A 17291-nucleotide genomic window follows, 5' to 3' on the forward strand; every position below is an offset into this window, starting at 1 on the left:
GGTGGGGGTGGGGGAGGGTGGGGGGGGTGTTTTTATTAAGCAAATGTGCATGAAAATCTATGCGCGGATACGCGAGCAATAATGCGAAATTTATGGCTGGCAAACGTGACACTGGCTCCCCTTCGTCCTGCGTCCTGCTCAGTCCTGTTCAGTCCTGTTCAGTCCTGTTCAGTCCTGTTCAATCCTGCTCTCCTGCAGAGCGGAAACTGCTCATTTGGCCCCCGGCTAAAGGGGAGAGCGGGGAGGTTGGAGATTCGCTCAGCATGCAGTTTTAATTGTTTTGTCGCTAAAATATGTCACTGCATCTCTCTCTAGCTCTGTCGCTCTCCCCTCGCCTACTGTCTGGCCCTGCCCATGCGAATATTCCGCCCCTTTTTGCTGAATTTTATGGCATTTAATTTTGTGCAAACTCCCCGAAACACACCCCGAAACTCTCGCTTTAATATTACAAAATAAACAGAGTACCCTATCCGCCCGTCTGCGTCTCTTTCCTTTGTTTTTTAACTGTCGCTCTGTGTGCTGTTTTTTTCGGGATGACCGCAATGAACATTTATCTGTTTAGCGTTTTTGCAGTTTTTTGGATTTCATTGGAAATTGAATTGATATGACCTGCTTTGATAGTGACTATTAGCGATAATCGCTGGAAAAAAACAGACTAGAAAATAAACACTTGAAATAAGCAATAAATTGGGCATTAAAAATTATAGCTAACAAATTAAAAGTGTGCTTTAAAGGGGGTTAAAGGGCAAAGGCACTTCAGAAGATAATTAAATCTTTTTTGGAAATTATTTTTCCATTCAAGTATTATTGAAAAAACAGCCTTCAAATGGGTTTTAAGCAACTAAATTTGTTTGTCTTTTATATAAAGGAAAAAAAGGGATATGTAGGTGTTTGGGAGGTACCCGAGGGAGTGGTCTAATCGGGATGAAAAATATACCTTGGCCGATGCGCAGACCTAACCGATAAGCACACAATTGGAGGAGACACCATTTCGGAGGAGTTAAGCTACAAAATTTGTATATATTAGATTTCTCATATCCTTGAAGGAATTGCCTTGTAAGGCTTGTAATTCGAGAAACAGAACAACGGACTAGTCAGTGGAACTACTCTCTTCGATCCCTCATGGCACTCGAAGAACACCACTGCTATCCATACTTTATTCTACTACTCGTTCCTTCCATCATTAGAACCAAATAGAAATCGGGGATAAAACCAAATCCGAACTGCTATAAAACTGTTTTATATGAAATCGCAATTCGCTTTAATTTGAGTATGATATCAAAGCAAATTGATTTCCATTATCCCGCGGATCCGCCGCCCTCCGCTGCTCCCTTTTACGCCGATTGGCAGCACTGCCAGAACTCGGTCCAGTGCCACGCCCCACGCCCCACGCCGAAGCATGGGCGTTTTTATTGCCTGCTTCTTGTTTTTACTTTCCCAAATGTACATATATATTTTTTGGGGTTTTTTTCCGTCGAGTATGGGGGTCCTTTGGCAGTTGCAATTGAATTGGGCTCCCCATTGCTGTGGGTGTGTGTGTGTGTGTGGTGTGGAGCAGAGAGGGGGTGGGGGGAGAGAGAGAGTTTTCTATTAGTTTCGTTTCGGGGTTTGTCTTTTATTTTTTGTGGCTTTGGCTTTCATTTGATTTGTTTGCGGGGGTGGGGGGGATGTTTGCATATTTCAGCTTTGATTTATTGTTGCGGTTGCTCCCTGGCCGCCCCCCCCTCTGGCACCACCGTCGTCCATGGTCCCATGGTTTCCCTGTGAAGTTTTCCAAATGGCCATTGCTATTTCATTTCAGCAACAAGTTTTCCCCTTCACGGCTAATGCGACGCGGCTCTCAGCTGCAACTATCGCAAGCACTTTGGCTCGAGCCCCTCCCCCCCGCGCCGCCTCCACTATGCACTCCTGCCACCCCAACGCTGTCAGCCAGCTGTGACAGGCGTTGGCAAAACTTTTTAATCTCGTTAGCTTGGGCGGAATAATAAAATTAAAGCCCGATGCCAGGGCACTTTTCCAGGTGCGCCGCTAAGGGGAAAACTTCTGTGCAGAAAATTTCAATACGCCATTTAAACTGATAATTGTTTCGTATAAATCATTTTGGTCAACACACACACACACAGAGAGAAAGAAAGACAGACAGAGACCCACAGACACTGGGAAAAATTACCTTTTGGCCCAGCAGAAAGTTAATTAAAAAATTGCGGCGGCGTCCAGGGCTTTTGTGTATGTAAGTAGCCTCCTCCCCTGCCCCTGCCCCTGCCCCTCGCCCTGCTCACCCTCTGAGCGAAACAGCTTCCCGTGCTTCCCGTGCTTCCAGGGGGGGCGCCTCTCAAATAAACTGCAATTCAATTAGGGACGCGGCCATAAATAAGCCACAAGAAGAGGCGATGGGGGCCTAGGGGGGGCTAGGGGGAATGTCTGTGGGCTTACTCGTATTTAGTTAAATATTATTTTAATTTCTCCTTCGTTCCTCTTTCAGTCGGCGCGCCTTTTTGCGGTTGGCCCGGACATGAAACAGATAAAACGATTCTCTCTCTATCCATCTCTTTCGCTGTCGCTCTCAATCTCCCTCCCCCTTTTTTTGGCAGCCAAAGGGGGGGTTACTTTGCTTTTTTGTGGTTTAATCTTTTATAAATAACAAATGGCATAAGCTGCCTGCCTTTTTGGCCGCACGGGGCGTGGCATGAAGCAGGCCGACTGTGTGTGTTTTTTCGAGGTATTTCGTATTTCCGAATACTGGGGTCTTTTTGTACGACACAAGCCGCAAAAGTTTAAGTTTTAAAATGAAAATTAATGAAAAATGTCGAGACTGAAAGTTTCCCTGTAAAAAATCACTCTGCTGCTCTGAATATTTAACAGAACAGCCAGCCAAATATCCGCCCAGTTCCCAGTTATTGATACCCGCCGATAGGTCTTTGTGGGTCGTCTCCCCCCATATCGAGAGCTCAGTACGGCGTACCCCTCGTAACTCAAACAATATCCCGAAAATAAAGAACACGCCCAACAAAAAACTGTATACAAATACCAAAATTTTCGCTGTGGCAACTCGGGCTAAAGTAATTATTTTTAATAATTGACTTGGTGTTTGCTGCTGCTGCTACTGGTTTTTTCCTGGCCAATTCCGCTCCCACCCCCTTTGGCCGGGAAAAATTTCGTGAACTTTGAACTAATTTGGCAAAGTTTTTGGCCCTGTGTTGGGGCGGGCTCGCAGTGCGAGTGTCTGCATGTGGCTCTGGTTCTGGCCCTGGTTCTGGCCCTGGTTCTGGCCCTGACTCTGGCAGCTGCTTGGACGGCCTGCTTCTGCTCCTGCTGGTGTTCCCACTGACCTTCAGACCGCACTGAGCGTGGCTCAAACTAATTAAATTTATGGGTCTGGCTGGGTCTCTGGATTTTATGTAATTTGGTAAAAGTCAATTTTTGAATTTAAACTTAAACAAATGGTAATTATAATTAGATGAGTTTAGAGAAGTTCGCGTCCTGTTTTAAAATTTAAAACCACTAAATCGTGGACGATTTGAAGGTGCATAGATTCCATTAATGGAAATGTTGAAGCCCCCTGCTAATCGATTTAATCCCGTGGAACAATACAGCGGATTCGGGACTGCAATTTGTAGTATATTAAATTAAATGAGTGTAACCATAAATATTCAAATGCCAGTGGCGACAAACAATTGGTAATGAATTGCGTTCGACGCTAATTAGATAACTTAAACAAATACATGTGTAGCATAATTAATTTGCATTTTCCAAATATTTTCCACTTTATTTGTTCCTCCCTGAACCGTCCATTCCATAGCATCCTGGGAGACTGTGCTTTGTTCCTGTTAATGCAGAACAAATTATGTACACACACAGCAAATATTTGGCAATTAAAAAGTGCACATGGAGTTTTTACATAAAATTATAAATTGCAAATTCAATGAATTTTACAAAAATTATTGTCTGTGGCGATAAATTCAATTAATTGGGTTTTTGTGTGTTGGTCAGCAGATGTTTTCGATGTGCGAAAGGGCAAACAAATACGCAGTCCGAAAAATGGTGCAAATGTCGGGTACAGCAAAGCCGAAAGGTTTAAATATACTTTCAGGCTTCAGGTTAGAAAGAAAACAAACGTTTAAACGGATTAAATATCCGCGTACACCCCACAGTATCGGAAAAGCCTCCTTTCGTTGCCACTACGGAACCCTCTTTGGGGGTATAATTAGCACAGCGCCCGTTAATCCCACGGCCCGTGCCGCCTCCGTCTGTGCACCTCTTGCGTTGAAGTGTTCCTGCCTCCCTGGGGGGCAGCCGAGTGGCACACGCGACTAAAATACATTAGCGCCCCGACACGGAGCCTAGAGTCGAGAAGGAATTAAACCGATCGCCCGGACTAAGCGACATTCCCCAAAGGCCAGTGCGTGGGGGGCATGAAATGAGGCATGCTGCTTGCTGTGTGTGCCACTCGCACTACTACTACTATCGCAGTCCCTTCTCAATGGCTCAAACCCCCACAAGCGTACATCTTTGTCTCAATGCGCTGAAAGAGCTCCATATACGATTAAGTATCATTCAATTAAACTTTCTTCATATTTCCCTGTCAGATTCGTGTCTGCCACTTCCACACTTCCACGGAAAAAAGGTTTATATTTATTTTGGTTTATTTTAAAGCCCGTATTTTTTACTTATGCATTGTACTCCTGCTTATCCAAAGCTAAATTTAACAGGACACGAAAAAATGGCTCTGGTAGCCAAAGCTTTAAATACCCTTACAAATATATCGGTTCCAAGGAAGAAGGTATATAATAGTGATTGGATTTTGAAGGTTCTGATCTGATTAGGAATACAAATGTATAATTATTTGGGGGCAAGTCTATACACCTTAAGGAGTCGGATATATTCATACAAATCTGCATACACTCACATTTAAAAAAAATACTTTTTGTTCCAAGAATATTCCGTAACAAATAAAGCCGAGAGTGAGGGAAATTCCCACGCAGACAGGCGGTAAACAAAATATTTGCATTACTTGGGCTTTTGGTTAAGGAATTTTCCGGCCCACCTTTCACTCTCAGGCTCTGCTTCTCCTTCTGTTCCCCCTTCCCCCATATATGTACATGCTCGTATGACTTCGTATTGTTGCGTCACATGCGTCGGACGGGACGGGACGCGACGCGACGCCCGGGTTGCGTTTTAGTGTAATTTCCGCAATCATTTCCGACAACATTTTATGCCCCTCTGCGCTTATTGATATCGCCTGACTACGGCACTACTCTCCCGCCATGCGAAGTGCTGACTCCGCCACCCCACTCCCTCCCTCATGATCATTCATTCTGAATACAACCTTGACAGCCCACTGCTTTATTTGCTAAGGATTTGTCTGTATTTGTTCCCAGCGGACGGAATTCTTAATTTTTATTGATTTTATTTCAGTTCATTGTTTTAGGCATTTGTACCAGAAGAAGAATATAAGGATATGTTAGTAGAAACTGCAAAGATCTAATCCACACACAGACTAAGCCGCAAATTATTCAATTGTCTGCCGCACAAAATGATTTCTAATAAGAGCTCACATAATTTAAGGTAAGGCTATAAACAAGAGAGAGTCACTCAGATCAGCAGTTTTGGCAATGCCTCACCCTCCCATGAACTTCGCTTGGAATGAGAGCACTCATTCCTTTTTGATTCTCTTCTTCAGTGCTCTTTTACATCAGGGAGTGGGAAAGGGACAAAATTGTACGCGTTTTCAAGCAGGCACACACACATTGCTGGAACAGATCAACCGAAAAAGGCGAGACAACGCAACAATAACAAATTTACACACGAAAAAAAGAATTTATGCAAAAGCAATATGCTTATCTACATTTATATCAAACTCATTTACATATATCACACATTGCCGCACTTTTCTTCACTTTTCCTTCGTTGAGCTGCATTTTTGTTGCCATTTTGCCTCTTTTTGCGCCCCCGACCTTGAACAAACACATTTTCTTGCACTAAACAAACAGTTTTTTGTACATTTTAATTTCACCACTGCACTTTACACTATGCTTCACTTCACACACCCACGCGACACTTTACCCGTTGGATTTTTCATAATTTGAGTAAGAGCGGTGCGAATGCAAACTTGTTCATTCTTTGCGCTCCTGCAACTCTTCCTAATTGCTCTCTCTCTCCCACTCACTCTTTGGCTACTTTTGCTACTGCTTATCCATGATGAAATCATACAAGGTGGTCAGCAGCTATGGGACGGTCTCTTTTCATTCCTCTCTCTCTCTCATCAAACAATGCGTCATAGCGCTCTCAGTCGTGCTGAGCGTACTATAAGACACGAAAGAGAGTGAGCAGACCACCTTGAATAATTTGCTCTTGCTTTTGCTTTTGCTTTTCCGTTGCTCTACTTCTTGTCTTCTCTCACTGCTATTGCAAAGGGTAATGAAAAGAGTGAGGTTGTGTGATCTGAGTGGGAGTGAGATGAATAGACTGGTGAGAGAGTTACAGCGCGCGGTGTAGGTCGAAATAACTTAATTTAATTTACTTAATTGATCTCTATTTGTGAAGTTACTTAATTTAATGAATTGATCTCTGCTTGCAAAAGCAGAGGATAAAGACAAGAAGAAGACATAAGCATAAACAGAAGTAGAAAGAGTAGCAGGAGAGCGTAGAATGAAAACATTTGCATTCGCACCGCTCTCACTCAAATTTATCCGCCGGTCAAAGCGTGCGTTCGTAAGACAGCTCCGCTTTTAAATTCGCAAAAATGCGGAAAATGGTGAAAAATCCACCGGGTAAAATGTCGCGCTGGTGCCTGGAGTGAAGTTTGATGTAATGATTAAATAGAAATGTGAAAAATACGTGTCTTTTTGCAAGAAAATGTGTTTGATCATTGGCGGGGGCGCAGAAGGAGGAAAAATGGCAACAAAAGTGCAGTTCGTTGAAGGAAAAATGCTGCAATGTGTGATATATATGTACATATGTATGTATATGTGCAATGTGTTTTTATGTACATAGATAAACATACTGTTTTTGCATAAATTCTTTTTTTTCATGTGTAAAAATATAAAATGTTCCGTTGGCTCGTTTTTCTTTTTCGCAAAAGGAGCTGAAGAGAGAGTGGGACAGAAAGCAATTATGTAGAGAAGCAGGAGAGCATAGAAATAACGGATTTGCACCGCTCTCAGTTTTATTTTTTCACCTGGTCAAGGCGTGCGTTTGTAAGTCTATTTTTATGTTTTTGCAGTTATAACTTTTATTTATTCTACTACTATTTCATAGAGAAGTTTTCATTCTTTCACGTTCGTGATGCTCTTCAAATGTTATTTTTCAATTGCTCAAGCCTATGGGATGCATTCGACTTGATAGGAAACTTGTCCATGGTGGAGCCCACACGATATTCGTGGCCACTGCCGATGTGAGCTCCAACAAGGCGGTGATATCGACAAAGGCATTCAGGTCGGCATATCATTGTGGCTCCACAAAACGCGGACTATGTGGTAGACGATGTGATATGTTTCTCGTGTTTACTACAGATACATTCTGCTGTAAAGGAAGTTCAAACTGCGTTCAAGAACAGAACAGGGAGTGCGGTGATTGCTGAAAAGTTTGCTGAGATATTAACCTGAGCTATATTACCCTTACAGAAACTGCATTGTCCGCAAATTAAGTCGAGGACAGCACTCTTCAGTGGCCGTTCGGCGGTACCTAAAACATCGGAACAAAGTTTTCAGTGGTCAGTGACAGGAGGACTAAGGAAGCGGCTTCTACACCTAGGAGCTGCAACAACCAATCCTGTCTCGTCTGTTGCTAAGAGATGTGGGCTTCTCACTTGGGCTCAATCTCAATTGGGAACTTGGCTCATCGACTGCTGACCGGGCAGGAGCAACGCAGCCAAAAAGCTGATTTGTAACCCCATTGCCCGGCATTAGAGCGTCAGCGTCGGCTAGTATGACAGCAACCATCTGTGGTAGACGTCCATGAGGGCTGATTCTCAGTGCCTTGTTCCAGCGACACAACCGATCCGCTTCCAGTGGCTACAATGTGAAGCCCCTCCAGACGCAGATTATGGAGTCTGCAGCGTGGGATGTACTTGTAAAAAGTGTTCCGTTTCTAGGTACAACAGACTGTAAGAACTGCATTATAGCATAAGTATATTGTATAGATTACCGAAACGTATAGAATGCATTGCAACATTTAGTCAGTAAGGTTTCAGACCATTGACCTAACATAGCAGGCTTCTTCTGTGCCCTTTTCATTGATTTCGTTGAACCATATTGCTATCAGCCGACTCGTACACGTTCACTGAAACTCTCTCTCTGAAACTCTTTTTGACAAGCGACAGTCATTGTGGAAAATTCCTAAGACTTGCTTCCGAGCAATCTCTCTTCCTTCCGAATCCTGCTATCCGTTTATCGCTATTTTTTTGAGCATTTACCGAAAATGCCTTAAATTGAATTATGGCATTCGCTCCATATTTTTTCACTCTCTCTCTCTAGATCTTTCCTCCCGCTTTCTCTATTTGCCAGTCTAAATGGTTTGTTGCATTTAATTTATAACGCACAATAAACTTTTGCGGTTTCTGGCAAAACTTCAACGCGCCAAATGCCGCAGGGCAATTACAGCTGTGAGATAGGGCAGAGGGCAAAGGGCAAACCAAACAAGGAAGAAGGACTATAAAACACCCTATTCGAACTGCGCGGAAACTATCTAGCCAATTCAATTGCAATGAGGAAAGTAAAGTAGGAAAGCTACTTATATACTATATATAAGTGCTATAACCATATCTTCAAACCATTTCCCCCTAATTTAATTACTTAATGCTTATGTTTCTGGTAGATATATGTAGCTCTTATGACCCTTCTATTCTATGATATACAGGGTATACAAATCTACATGCATAAACATCAAGAGGGAAAGGAGCGGAGTGAGTGAGAGCGAAAGAGCAAAGGCATGCATCAGCTGCTGCTGCTCTGCTTTTTTCCGACCAATTTTTTTTCTCTCTTTCCTGCTAGTTCCCTGGTATACCGCTCTCTGTTTCTTTCGCTCTGACTTACCCCTGAAGCATGCACGAATTTTATGAATAATATCCTAAAGGCATTAATTTTCAAATTGGATATTTTTGCCCATTTCAGCCGGCGGTGCGCAACTGTAAACAAGAGTAAATACTTCCAGCATCGCAGCATCACGGCATCAGAGCATCGTACTGTGGCGTATCATCCATGTACCCCAGACCTTGGGGCCATATTGGGGTAACAGACCGTAAAGAGCGAAATATATGTAATATGATTAAATTTGATCAACAAGCAGGTCTGCCAGGAACAGGGCATTGTACACCAAAGGACATTGCAAAGGAAAGAAGGAGTATTCGCAGGACGAAGAGAGGGATGCGTCATAGATATACAGCAACCTAGCACGTTCCCCAGCTTTCTCATCTATAAATGTAGGTACTATACGAGGCCTGGCCATAAGTATCGTTATATGCATGCCCGTTGCTGTCACTGGACGAGGTATAGGGTACGATGGATACGGGAGGAGGTTTGTGATGAGTAGGATCGAGGTCAAGGATAAATTCATGATGAATTATGGGAGTTTCCTCTAAAGAATTGTGGCTTTCTTTAGGACTTCTTTTATTTTATGACTCGTTTGGATAGGGTATCCCTAAGTCCACTCAAATCACACACATTTCCCCTGTTTGTTCTACTCGTATTCGAGTGTGCGTATCGCATGGGTGGCAGTGTGTTATTTATGGCTCATTTATGATTGGAAAGCGTGATATTTGTGAGATATTGTAAAACAAGCAGCCAGCAGACGAAGGCAGGGACATTCTCCTCGAAGGACTCGAAGGGCTTAGGGGAAAATGGAAATGGTCTATGGGAAGTGCCCCAATTCGATTTAGGGCCTGTCATTCTTTCCGTTCCGGAAAGGAAACGGCTCTCCTGTGTCTTCCGTAATCCAATAACGAACTTAATCCCCTGACATCCACTTGTTTTCCACTCATTACTGAAATGTCGTGCTGTGTCCTGTCATGTTGCACTACCAATCAGCGCCGCAAACTGTTGCATATTACGCATACGCCGCAGCACTTGTGCCACAGCCAATTGACAACTGTTGCTGCCACAATGCCACTGACGGCGGCAGTTGCGGCTTCAGTCGCTGTCTGATTGAATTTTGATTCGCTGTAGTGGGTTTTTGCATAAGTTGCAGCTAACTCTCCCATTCTCGTTCTCTTCCTTTGCCACTGTCATGTGCAACTTGATTCTGTTGCCGCTGATAAATCTAATCAGTGTCGCGGCCAACGTGCAACACTAAGCCGACACGCCTCTCGTCAGTGCTTACCTTAAAGGTTAACGTCGGGCAAAACTTTTGTTGCAACTTCTTGACGAGTGTGCGGCGGGGAGAGGGGCAGGAGCAGGAGCAGGAGCTGGAGCTGGAGATTGGAGCAAAAGTTTTCACTTAAATTTTTTATATTATTTTGCTTTAGCTCTCAACCCACCCCCCACCTCATACCCAACCCATCCCCTGTCGTCCAGTCGTCCTTTCTTACTCTTTGCAACACTGCACGTAGTAACTTTTTATTATTGTATTAGCAAAAGTTTATTTTTTCTTTCGTTGCCCCTCCCCGCCCCTCCCGCCGACCATTCTTTGACTTCCATCCAGCCACAAAGTGTGCTACATCTGTGCCTTGGCCACCACCAATCGATAGTTGTCTGCAAGCACAACTGTACACACTCGCCGCCTCTGCCGTCCCCTACTTCGCCGGCCCTGCTGTTCAGTTTGGTAAGATGTTGCGCTTTTGTGGCCAATGGTTTAGATTTAATTTGGCAAACAGCAAAAGGGATGGGGCAACATTTTGACAAAGTGTCCAGTGCCCGTCCTCGATGTCGTCTCTGGCTGTGGACTGTCACGCTGCACTGTGGTTGCAAGGGCATTGAAGTGGTCCTTTGGTATATGATGGGGCACAGAATTAGAATTAGTAGATATTAAGTAGGGAAAGTATAGGAAAGTAAAGATACCCAATAGGAAGAGTAATAGTGTCCTCTGAAATCTCTAAAAATTCCACATCTTTCTATTCCATAGGTACTACAGTGCCCACCCACAGTAACCCAGCAAGGTCACCAGTTAAAGTCGCTGCCTCTCGCCAGACCAAACTGCAATTTGTTGCCACTGCCGAGGCGATCCAAGAGGCAACTTTGTTGCAGTCTCTGTGTCAAGTGCACTTATGTGTGGAGTCGAAGCGAGTGCGACTAGCACCAAAAAAAAAAACGGAAGGGGAAGCTGGAGGCACTTGACAGCCACAAAGCGCTTGGCTTGTCACCCGCTACTTGGTCAAAGCATTGCGTCAAGTGGCTCTTGGAGCAGTTAAGCAACGTTTGCCGACGCCATAAATGTTGCCGCCACAGAGCCCCCTCTGCCCCCCTCTCTTGCCTCTGCTCCTTTGGAGTTTGTGCAACTTGCATCTTGAGTAGCAGCCACGCCGCCACGCCAACAACTAACCAGCAAAAAACAACAAAAAAATGGCAAACGTTTGCCATTTTTCAGGAGGATAGGCGGGAGGATGAGGAGTGACTGCATCTTGGCACAGACAATTTCACAGCAATTTAAGTTTTAGCTTTTGTTTAAGCAACACTTCAATCGCAACGCCTTCAGAAACTGTGTCAACCGCCTCGGAGGATGCGAAAGGAGGCAAGTACAGTGCGGTCCTTCCATGAAGAAAGAAATCGGGAGCAATAGGAGCCTCTAGGAACTATCATTCACCGTCGTTTCACTGTATGTCGTCCTCTCTATCTATCTCGAAGGTGATTAAACTCATTTGCCACACACACGAGCAGGCACTCTCCACACTCTCTCTCTCTCGACTCTCGCCTCAGTTTTGTTACACATTTTTGGCCGGGACAATAGCTGACAGGGAAGCGCATCGCATCGCATCGGTGGCACGTAGCAAATTGTCGCCAGCTGCTGTTCGCAGCCACACACGCATCCTGCCACACAGGTGCACTTTATGGCTGACTTTAAGTTTCGGTTCGCTTCGGTTCGGTTCTTCTGTACGGGTTCCCTATGATTTATTATTTTCCAATGTGCTCTCCCTCCGGGATCCACCTGTCCACTCACACTCTGGCCCCCGGTTTCTCTGGCTAACGATTCATTTTGTCACATTTTTATTAACTGATGGATTGGGTGTGACCCCAAAACCCAAACCCCCAAACCCCGAACCCCGAAAGAACAAAACTGAGCAAAACTTTCCAGCCAGCTCCGGGTTCAGGTCCATGCCCCTAAGTATGTGGCTGATTGGGATGGAATACCCTGTAGGATATGTGGGAGAGAGTGGCATGAATAGGATTGAATCAAGTGTAATTTAAGCATCTACGAGAAGAAATTATATATAGGTAGATTATAGCCGAGTACCAAGGCAGGGGTTACCCATCAAAGTCTTGAATAAATGGCTTCCCATTCCCTTCTCTCCTCTGACGATATTAATTATGATACTACCTCGAAACCCGGACAAAACTAGGGCATGTTTGGGTCAACACCAACTCGAGTACAACTTTTCCTTTGGCCATCATCAAAGGAGGCCATATTTTGTTGTTCTTACACGAGCAGGTGCTTTGTCACCCAAGCCCATTAAACATTTAATGCGAGCGGGCCAATAAGGAAAGTTTTGCCTGGACAGTGAAGCCCTGGACGAGCATTCGATGGGTCTCATGCATGCGCAGGGTCCTGCAGATGGAGCCCTCACTGTGGCTGCAACCGTCTCGAATTTCCAGAGGATGTGTGGGTGCCTTTGTGGATGTGATTTGGTCAAGTTTTGTCTATATAATTATAATTAATTACTCTTTGGAAACTTTGACACATTTAATTATTATTTTATTAATACATTCGGTTTTGGTTTCGGTTTCGGGTTCGGCCTGGATGGCGTGAGGTCCTAATTCCTAATGAGTGTGCCGCTGTCCTATTCGATTTCACAGTGGAAATGTACGAGCATATCCTTTGCAGCTGCTAATTGCTTCAGGAATTCGGAAAGTTTCCGCTCCTTGGATCTGAAGTGTTTGCTTAAAGGATTCTGACCCGGAAATCTTTTCTCCCTTTGGGGTTTTTTTCACTTTAAATTCCATTTAATTGTTTCCACAAAGTTAAAGCCAAAAACTAAAGATTTGTTTAGTTTGGAAAAGCTTTGAGGGATTGGGGTTGGCGAAGGGGGGGAACGAGGACTCGGATCAGGATTTTCATTTCATTTTCTTTCATAAAACTTCTGTGTACTTTTCTGTGCAGCCAAACCGAAATCGAAGTGCAATGGCAATGGCAAATGCTTGGCCAGAATGCTGGAAAATCCGTTTTCTCTGGACAGAACGCAAAATGAAAAGCGTTTTGCAGTTTGTGTAACTATTTAAAAAGTTTTCCCTGGCAAGGGCCACACATCCAATTGGAGCTGCCCTCCCCGCCGAGGGTTGGCCAAGGAAATGCAGATTTTCAAGGGGAATCAGTCGGTAGGGGGAGATCTATTTGCTCCTTAATCCAGGCCATCGCCCAAAGAATGGTCTGGTAATGGTCCCAACGATTGGATGATCCATTCATCCACTCAAACTTCCCGATCGACCCTCTGCCCTAGACACATATGCATTTATGCAAGTACACATTCGGAAGGGGGTCCTCCCAGCCCATCCTTTGAACTTTGCAACAAATTAAAATTAAGCCAAAACTTTGGGGCAGGGCATGCCTTTGTGTGGGGCGTGGCTGATGTACGATATCGATGGCCAAAACGGTGCAGAGTTTGCTCTTTGTATCGCACTATGTATCTACTTGCCCTATGCAAGGGGCAACACTCTCAGCTACGGCTTATGCAACGCATTAACAACGAGCATAGCGGAGGGGTATGGGGGGTACGGGCATAGGAAGGATGAACAGCATATTTTAATGCCTGATTTTTAACGTCGGCTCGGCGCACTTATTGACAGCTGCGACAGGCAGCTGTGATACTCACACGCCCTCATGCCGGCCCCTGCCACATGCCACACACTTTGATGCATATGTCATGCGATACACAGCCCAGCGAAACAGAAATTTATTTGCCTGGCGCCTGTCAAGCCACGCAGCTCCCCGGGAAGCCCGTGGAGCCCAGGAAACCCAAAAGCTAACCGAACCGAAGAGAGGCATAAAAAATGTTTAATTTAATTTTGTAGCACCAAAAAAAATGCATATATACATGTACAGTCTGCGCCTTAACCTTTCCCCCATATACATATCTCATATATATCGTATATATCGTCCGTATATATATCGTATATATTCCGTCATGGCAACTGCTGCGCCAACATAAAATGCTTAAACAATTTTTATAGGTAAATATTTACGGTTCAATGTTTTTCCGTTCTTTCTCGCCCCGTAGATCTTTTGCTTCCATTTTCGGATACGATTTCCTCCCACACAGTGCCTGGTGCTAATCGACAGACGTCAACTTTGATTGAATTTAAACACGGAATGTTTTTCACTCGTGCCGAGCAGTTATCAAATTTATGAATAACTAATGAAAAACAATCCCAGCCCCGACCCCCCCTATCAAGCGAAATGAATGGGTATTAATTGATTGGGGCTATTTTTTGTACATATATGGATTTTTATTTGATATATTTAGTGGCAGTTAAGCAACGGAAATAAGCGGTCTTATAGTTAAGGTAAAGCAGATTTATTTGTTTGTTCCCATTTCTAAAGTGATCCCATTTTATACGGATGTTTGCTTTGTTCGGAAACTCCTGCGATTCGTGCATGATTTTATTCAAAAATGTCTCAAATATGTTTCCCGTACTACTGATTGTGAGCTACAGCTGAAAAACTGAGTAAAGGCGAAAAATGGGAGACACTATGAGAGATAGAGATACATGGAATGGAATGCATGCAAATTGGACATTGCACTGATGAGCGATGTGTCTCTGGCACGGTCGCTGTTGGACTTTCTGCCTCGTCTGCTTCGGCAGTAGCTTGTTTAATTGCAACTAAAAGCGGAAGGCAACAGCAGGAGGAGGAGCAGGAGCAGAGGAACCAACGTTGACTGCTCCCCTGAACTGTGTCAAAAACAAGGGCCAGAACAGCAGGGCAGCAGTAAAAAATATACGGAACGAAACTAAAGATTCACACACAAGTTTGTTGTTTAGTTCTGTTTGGTTTTTTGTTTGTTTGTTTGTCCATATGTGTACGTGTGCGTGTGTTTCTGTTTGTTCGCTGCCCGTTGCTTCCTGCAATTTGCGCTCTGGCAAAGCTTCCTTTTTAAGCCCTTGCCACGGAGCAGGAGCTGAAGCAGGAGCCGGTGCCGCAGGTGTTGGACTGAAGCGGCAGCGGCAGCGGCAGCATCGGGATCAGCGGAGGTGAGAAACAGTGTTCCAAAAGCACTTTTTAAAGTTGCAAGATATTATTATTACCAGAGGATTTGAGTGGGTAAAAAATGAAGTATGTTTTCCTCATAAAATAAAATTCTATGTTCATGGACCTCCACAGATCCGCCTCATTAGACGTGAACCACTGTGCACTGGCGTAGACGGTGACTGCGGCGGCGGCAACATCCTCTGCTATCTGCTTGCTGCAGCCGAACAGTTGGCGCGAGAGGTGCTCGGAAGAGGAGGGGGAGAAGAGTGGAGAACGGATGGGTGGGTGGGTGTAGGGTTGGGACAAACAGAAACCGACGCGGCTTTCCTTTTTGACACACCATTTTGCATGTTGCATGAAGCTGCCATGTGTGTGTGCGTGTCTTCTTCTATCCCACTCTGTCTCCCTCATTCTCCCTCTCGCTCTGTTTGCATGGCGCATATGTCACTTGTCTAAATAGCAGCGACACCGTTCACCTGTATCAGTGTGTGTGTGTGTAGTGTGCTTGGAACTGACCGACGCACAGTGGTCTCCACTCAAATACATTGATCGGAGCCTTCAGGGAATACCCAATCCAATAATTATAAGCTTTTGCTTTGCAGCTTATAGATATCCTAAATTATAATAAATATAAAAACCACTTCTTCGGAAAAAAGTCCCACTGTGCACCGGATGTTGCTGAGAAGGGGAATGGTGGGTGGGGTGGAAGGAATGGATGAACGGGGGTCAGGATGACACCGGACTGCACTGTCCATGCATGCAAATGCAACATTTGCAACTGTTCTTTCTCTTTCGTTCGCTCACATTTTTTCTTACTTTTCGCGACAACTACAACTACAGCGGCAAACCGGCAGTAATTTGGCCACCTTGTCTAGGTGTGTTTGCTTAGAGGAGCAGAAAGGTACAGCACAGAGGGCAGCAGTAGAGTGTGTTGCAACATGGCATAGGAGAGACGGAAAAAAGCCAGAGACGAAGCAGAAAGCTTAATGGAAACCGAAAAACGGGATGGACAGGAACAGGAATCTAGATGTGGGGAATGAACAGACATAACTATTAAACGAATCTCTAGAATTGGACAAACACACATTTGATTGATCATGAGGGAATCATGCATAAAAAGAGTTCAAATCTACAATATTAGGAGCCACCAACGAATCTACAATATTACGAGCCACCAACGAATATGGCGCTTCACCTTTTTGAGCAGAAGTAGAAGAAAGAAAGAGACGACTATAGAGTAGATTCATGCATGGCGCTGGTGTGTGTGCATGTGAGTGGGGCATACACTCGTGCACACAGCGCGGTCTTGAAAATAAATAGTGAGGTTAAGGCAGAAAAAATTATACTCGAGCTGCACATTTATTTGCTTTGCTGATGTCAAAACTGAGACACATTCATTAATTAGGTATCGTGAATGCTGTGGTAATGCAGCTGAAGTTGCGAAAGCCATTAATCGACCATATCCATGTTCATGCCATCCCCCTTCTTGACGACATCGTCTTGCTGTTCGTCTTGCACCTCTTTGCGGTTAGCAAGGTCCACGGTTTTCAATTTATGCTCGATCTCTAGTAGATCATCGTCCATGTCATTTTGCACTGAAGTTTTAATTATTTCGGGGACGATCCGGATACTCCCCGGTTTATTTTCATTAATTATCTTCTCCTTAAGTTTCCTTAGTTCGTCTCTAGAGCAGCAAGCGCAAACCGGAGTCTAATAAGCAAATATATTTGGCATGAATCATCTGTAAGAAATAATATGCTTAATATGGTTTGTACTTACCATCTTGAAAATGCCTCTGCGATACGGAACGCCGGGCTTCGCAATGTTCATGTTTATGTTCACAGTCTTTTGTATTAATTTACGAATACATTTTTTTTTTCGGACGTAAATTAGACATTGCTGTTTCCTTCGCCGCGCTTCCGTCAAGAGTAAGTAAGGATGGGAGCTGGAGCTGGTGAAAC

At 44.3% G+C, this 17291-nt stretch overlaps 2 protein-coding genes and 1 long non-coding RNA gene across 8 annotated transcripts in view; 1 reads left to right on the forward strand and 2 right to left on the reverse strand.

Annotated features, from left to right (window-relative positions):
• The window catches only part of LOC108163818, a 64434-nt gene extending 58468 nt beyond the window's left edge, over positions 1-5966 (reverse strand). For 2 of the 3 annotated variants that reach the window (XR_001775716.2, XR_001775718.2), the window contains exon 1: positions 5867-5947. The gene's annotated coding sequence lies outside the window, so the exon portion shown is untranslated. Of the gene's footprint in view, positions 1-5866 lie in introns of all 3 variants that reach the window. The other variant, XR_001775717.2, reaches the window with a different exon arrangement.
• On the forward strand, positions 4890-16922 carry LOC108163819. 4 transcript variants are annotated; one of them, XR_004472869.1, is made up of 9 exons: positions 4890-5565; positions 5681-6958; positions 7082-7196; positions 7258-7563; positions 7623-8104; positions 9111-9227; positions 9286-9418; positions 11056-15402; positions 15463-16922. It is a non-coding gene; the product is annotated as an uncharacterized LOC108163819 (long non-coding RNA). The 4 variants fall into 4 exon arrangements; XR_004472871.1 differs by having other exon boundaries at positions 4891-5565; positions 11056-14645; positions 14796-16922; XR_004472872.1 differs by having other exon boundaries at positions 4902-5565; positions 7258-7568; positions 11056-16922.
• Positions 16758-17270, reverse strand: LOC117188826. The gene is made up of 2 exons (XM_033393264.1): positions 17110-17270; positions 16758-17040 (listed from the first exon to the last, which is right to left on the reverse strand). Exons 1-2 carry the CDS (start codon positions 17158-17160, stop codon positions 16780-16782), a joined length of 312 nt encoding a protein of 103 aa, XP_033249155.1. The 5' UTR covers positions 17161-17270; the 3' UTR covers positions 16758-16779.
• Positions 17271-17291: the final 21 nt, after the last annotated feature.

The sequence above is a fragment of the Drosophila miranda genome, chromosome 4 (genome assembly GCF_003369915.1).
Source record: "Drosophila miranda strain MSH22 chromosome 4, D.miranda_PacBio2.1, whole genome shotgun sequence".
In the NCBI taxonomy this organism is placed as follows: domain Eukaryota; kingdom Metazoa; phylum Arthropoda; class Insecta; order Diptera; family Drosophilidae; genus Drosophila; species Drosophila miranda.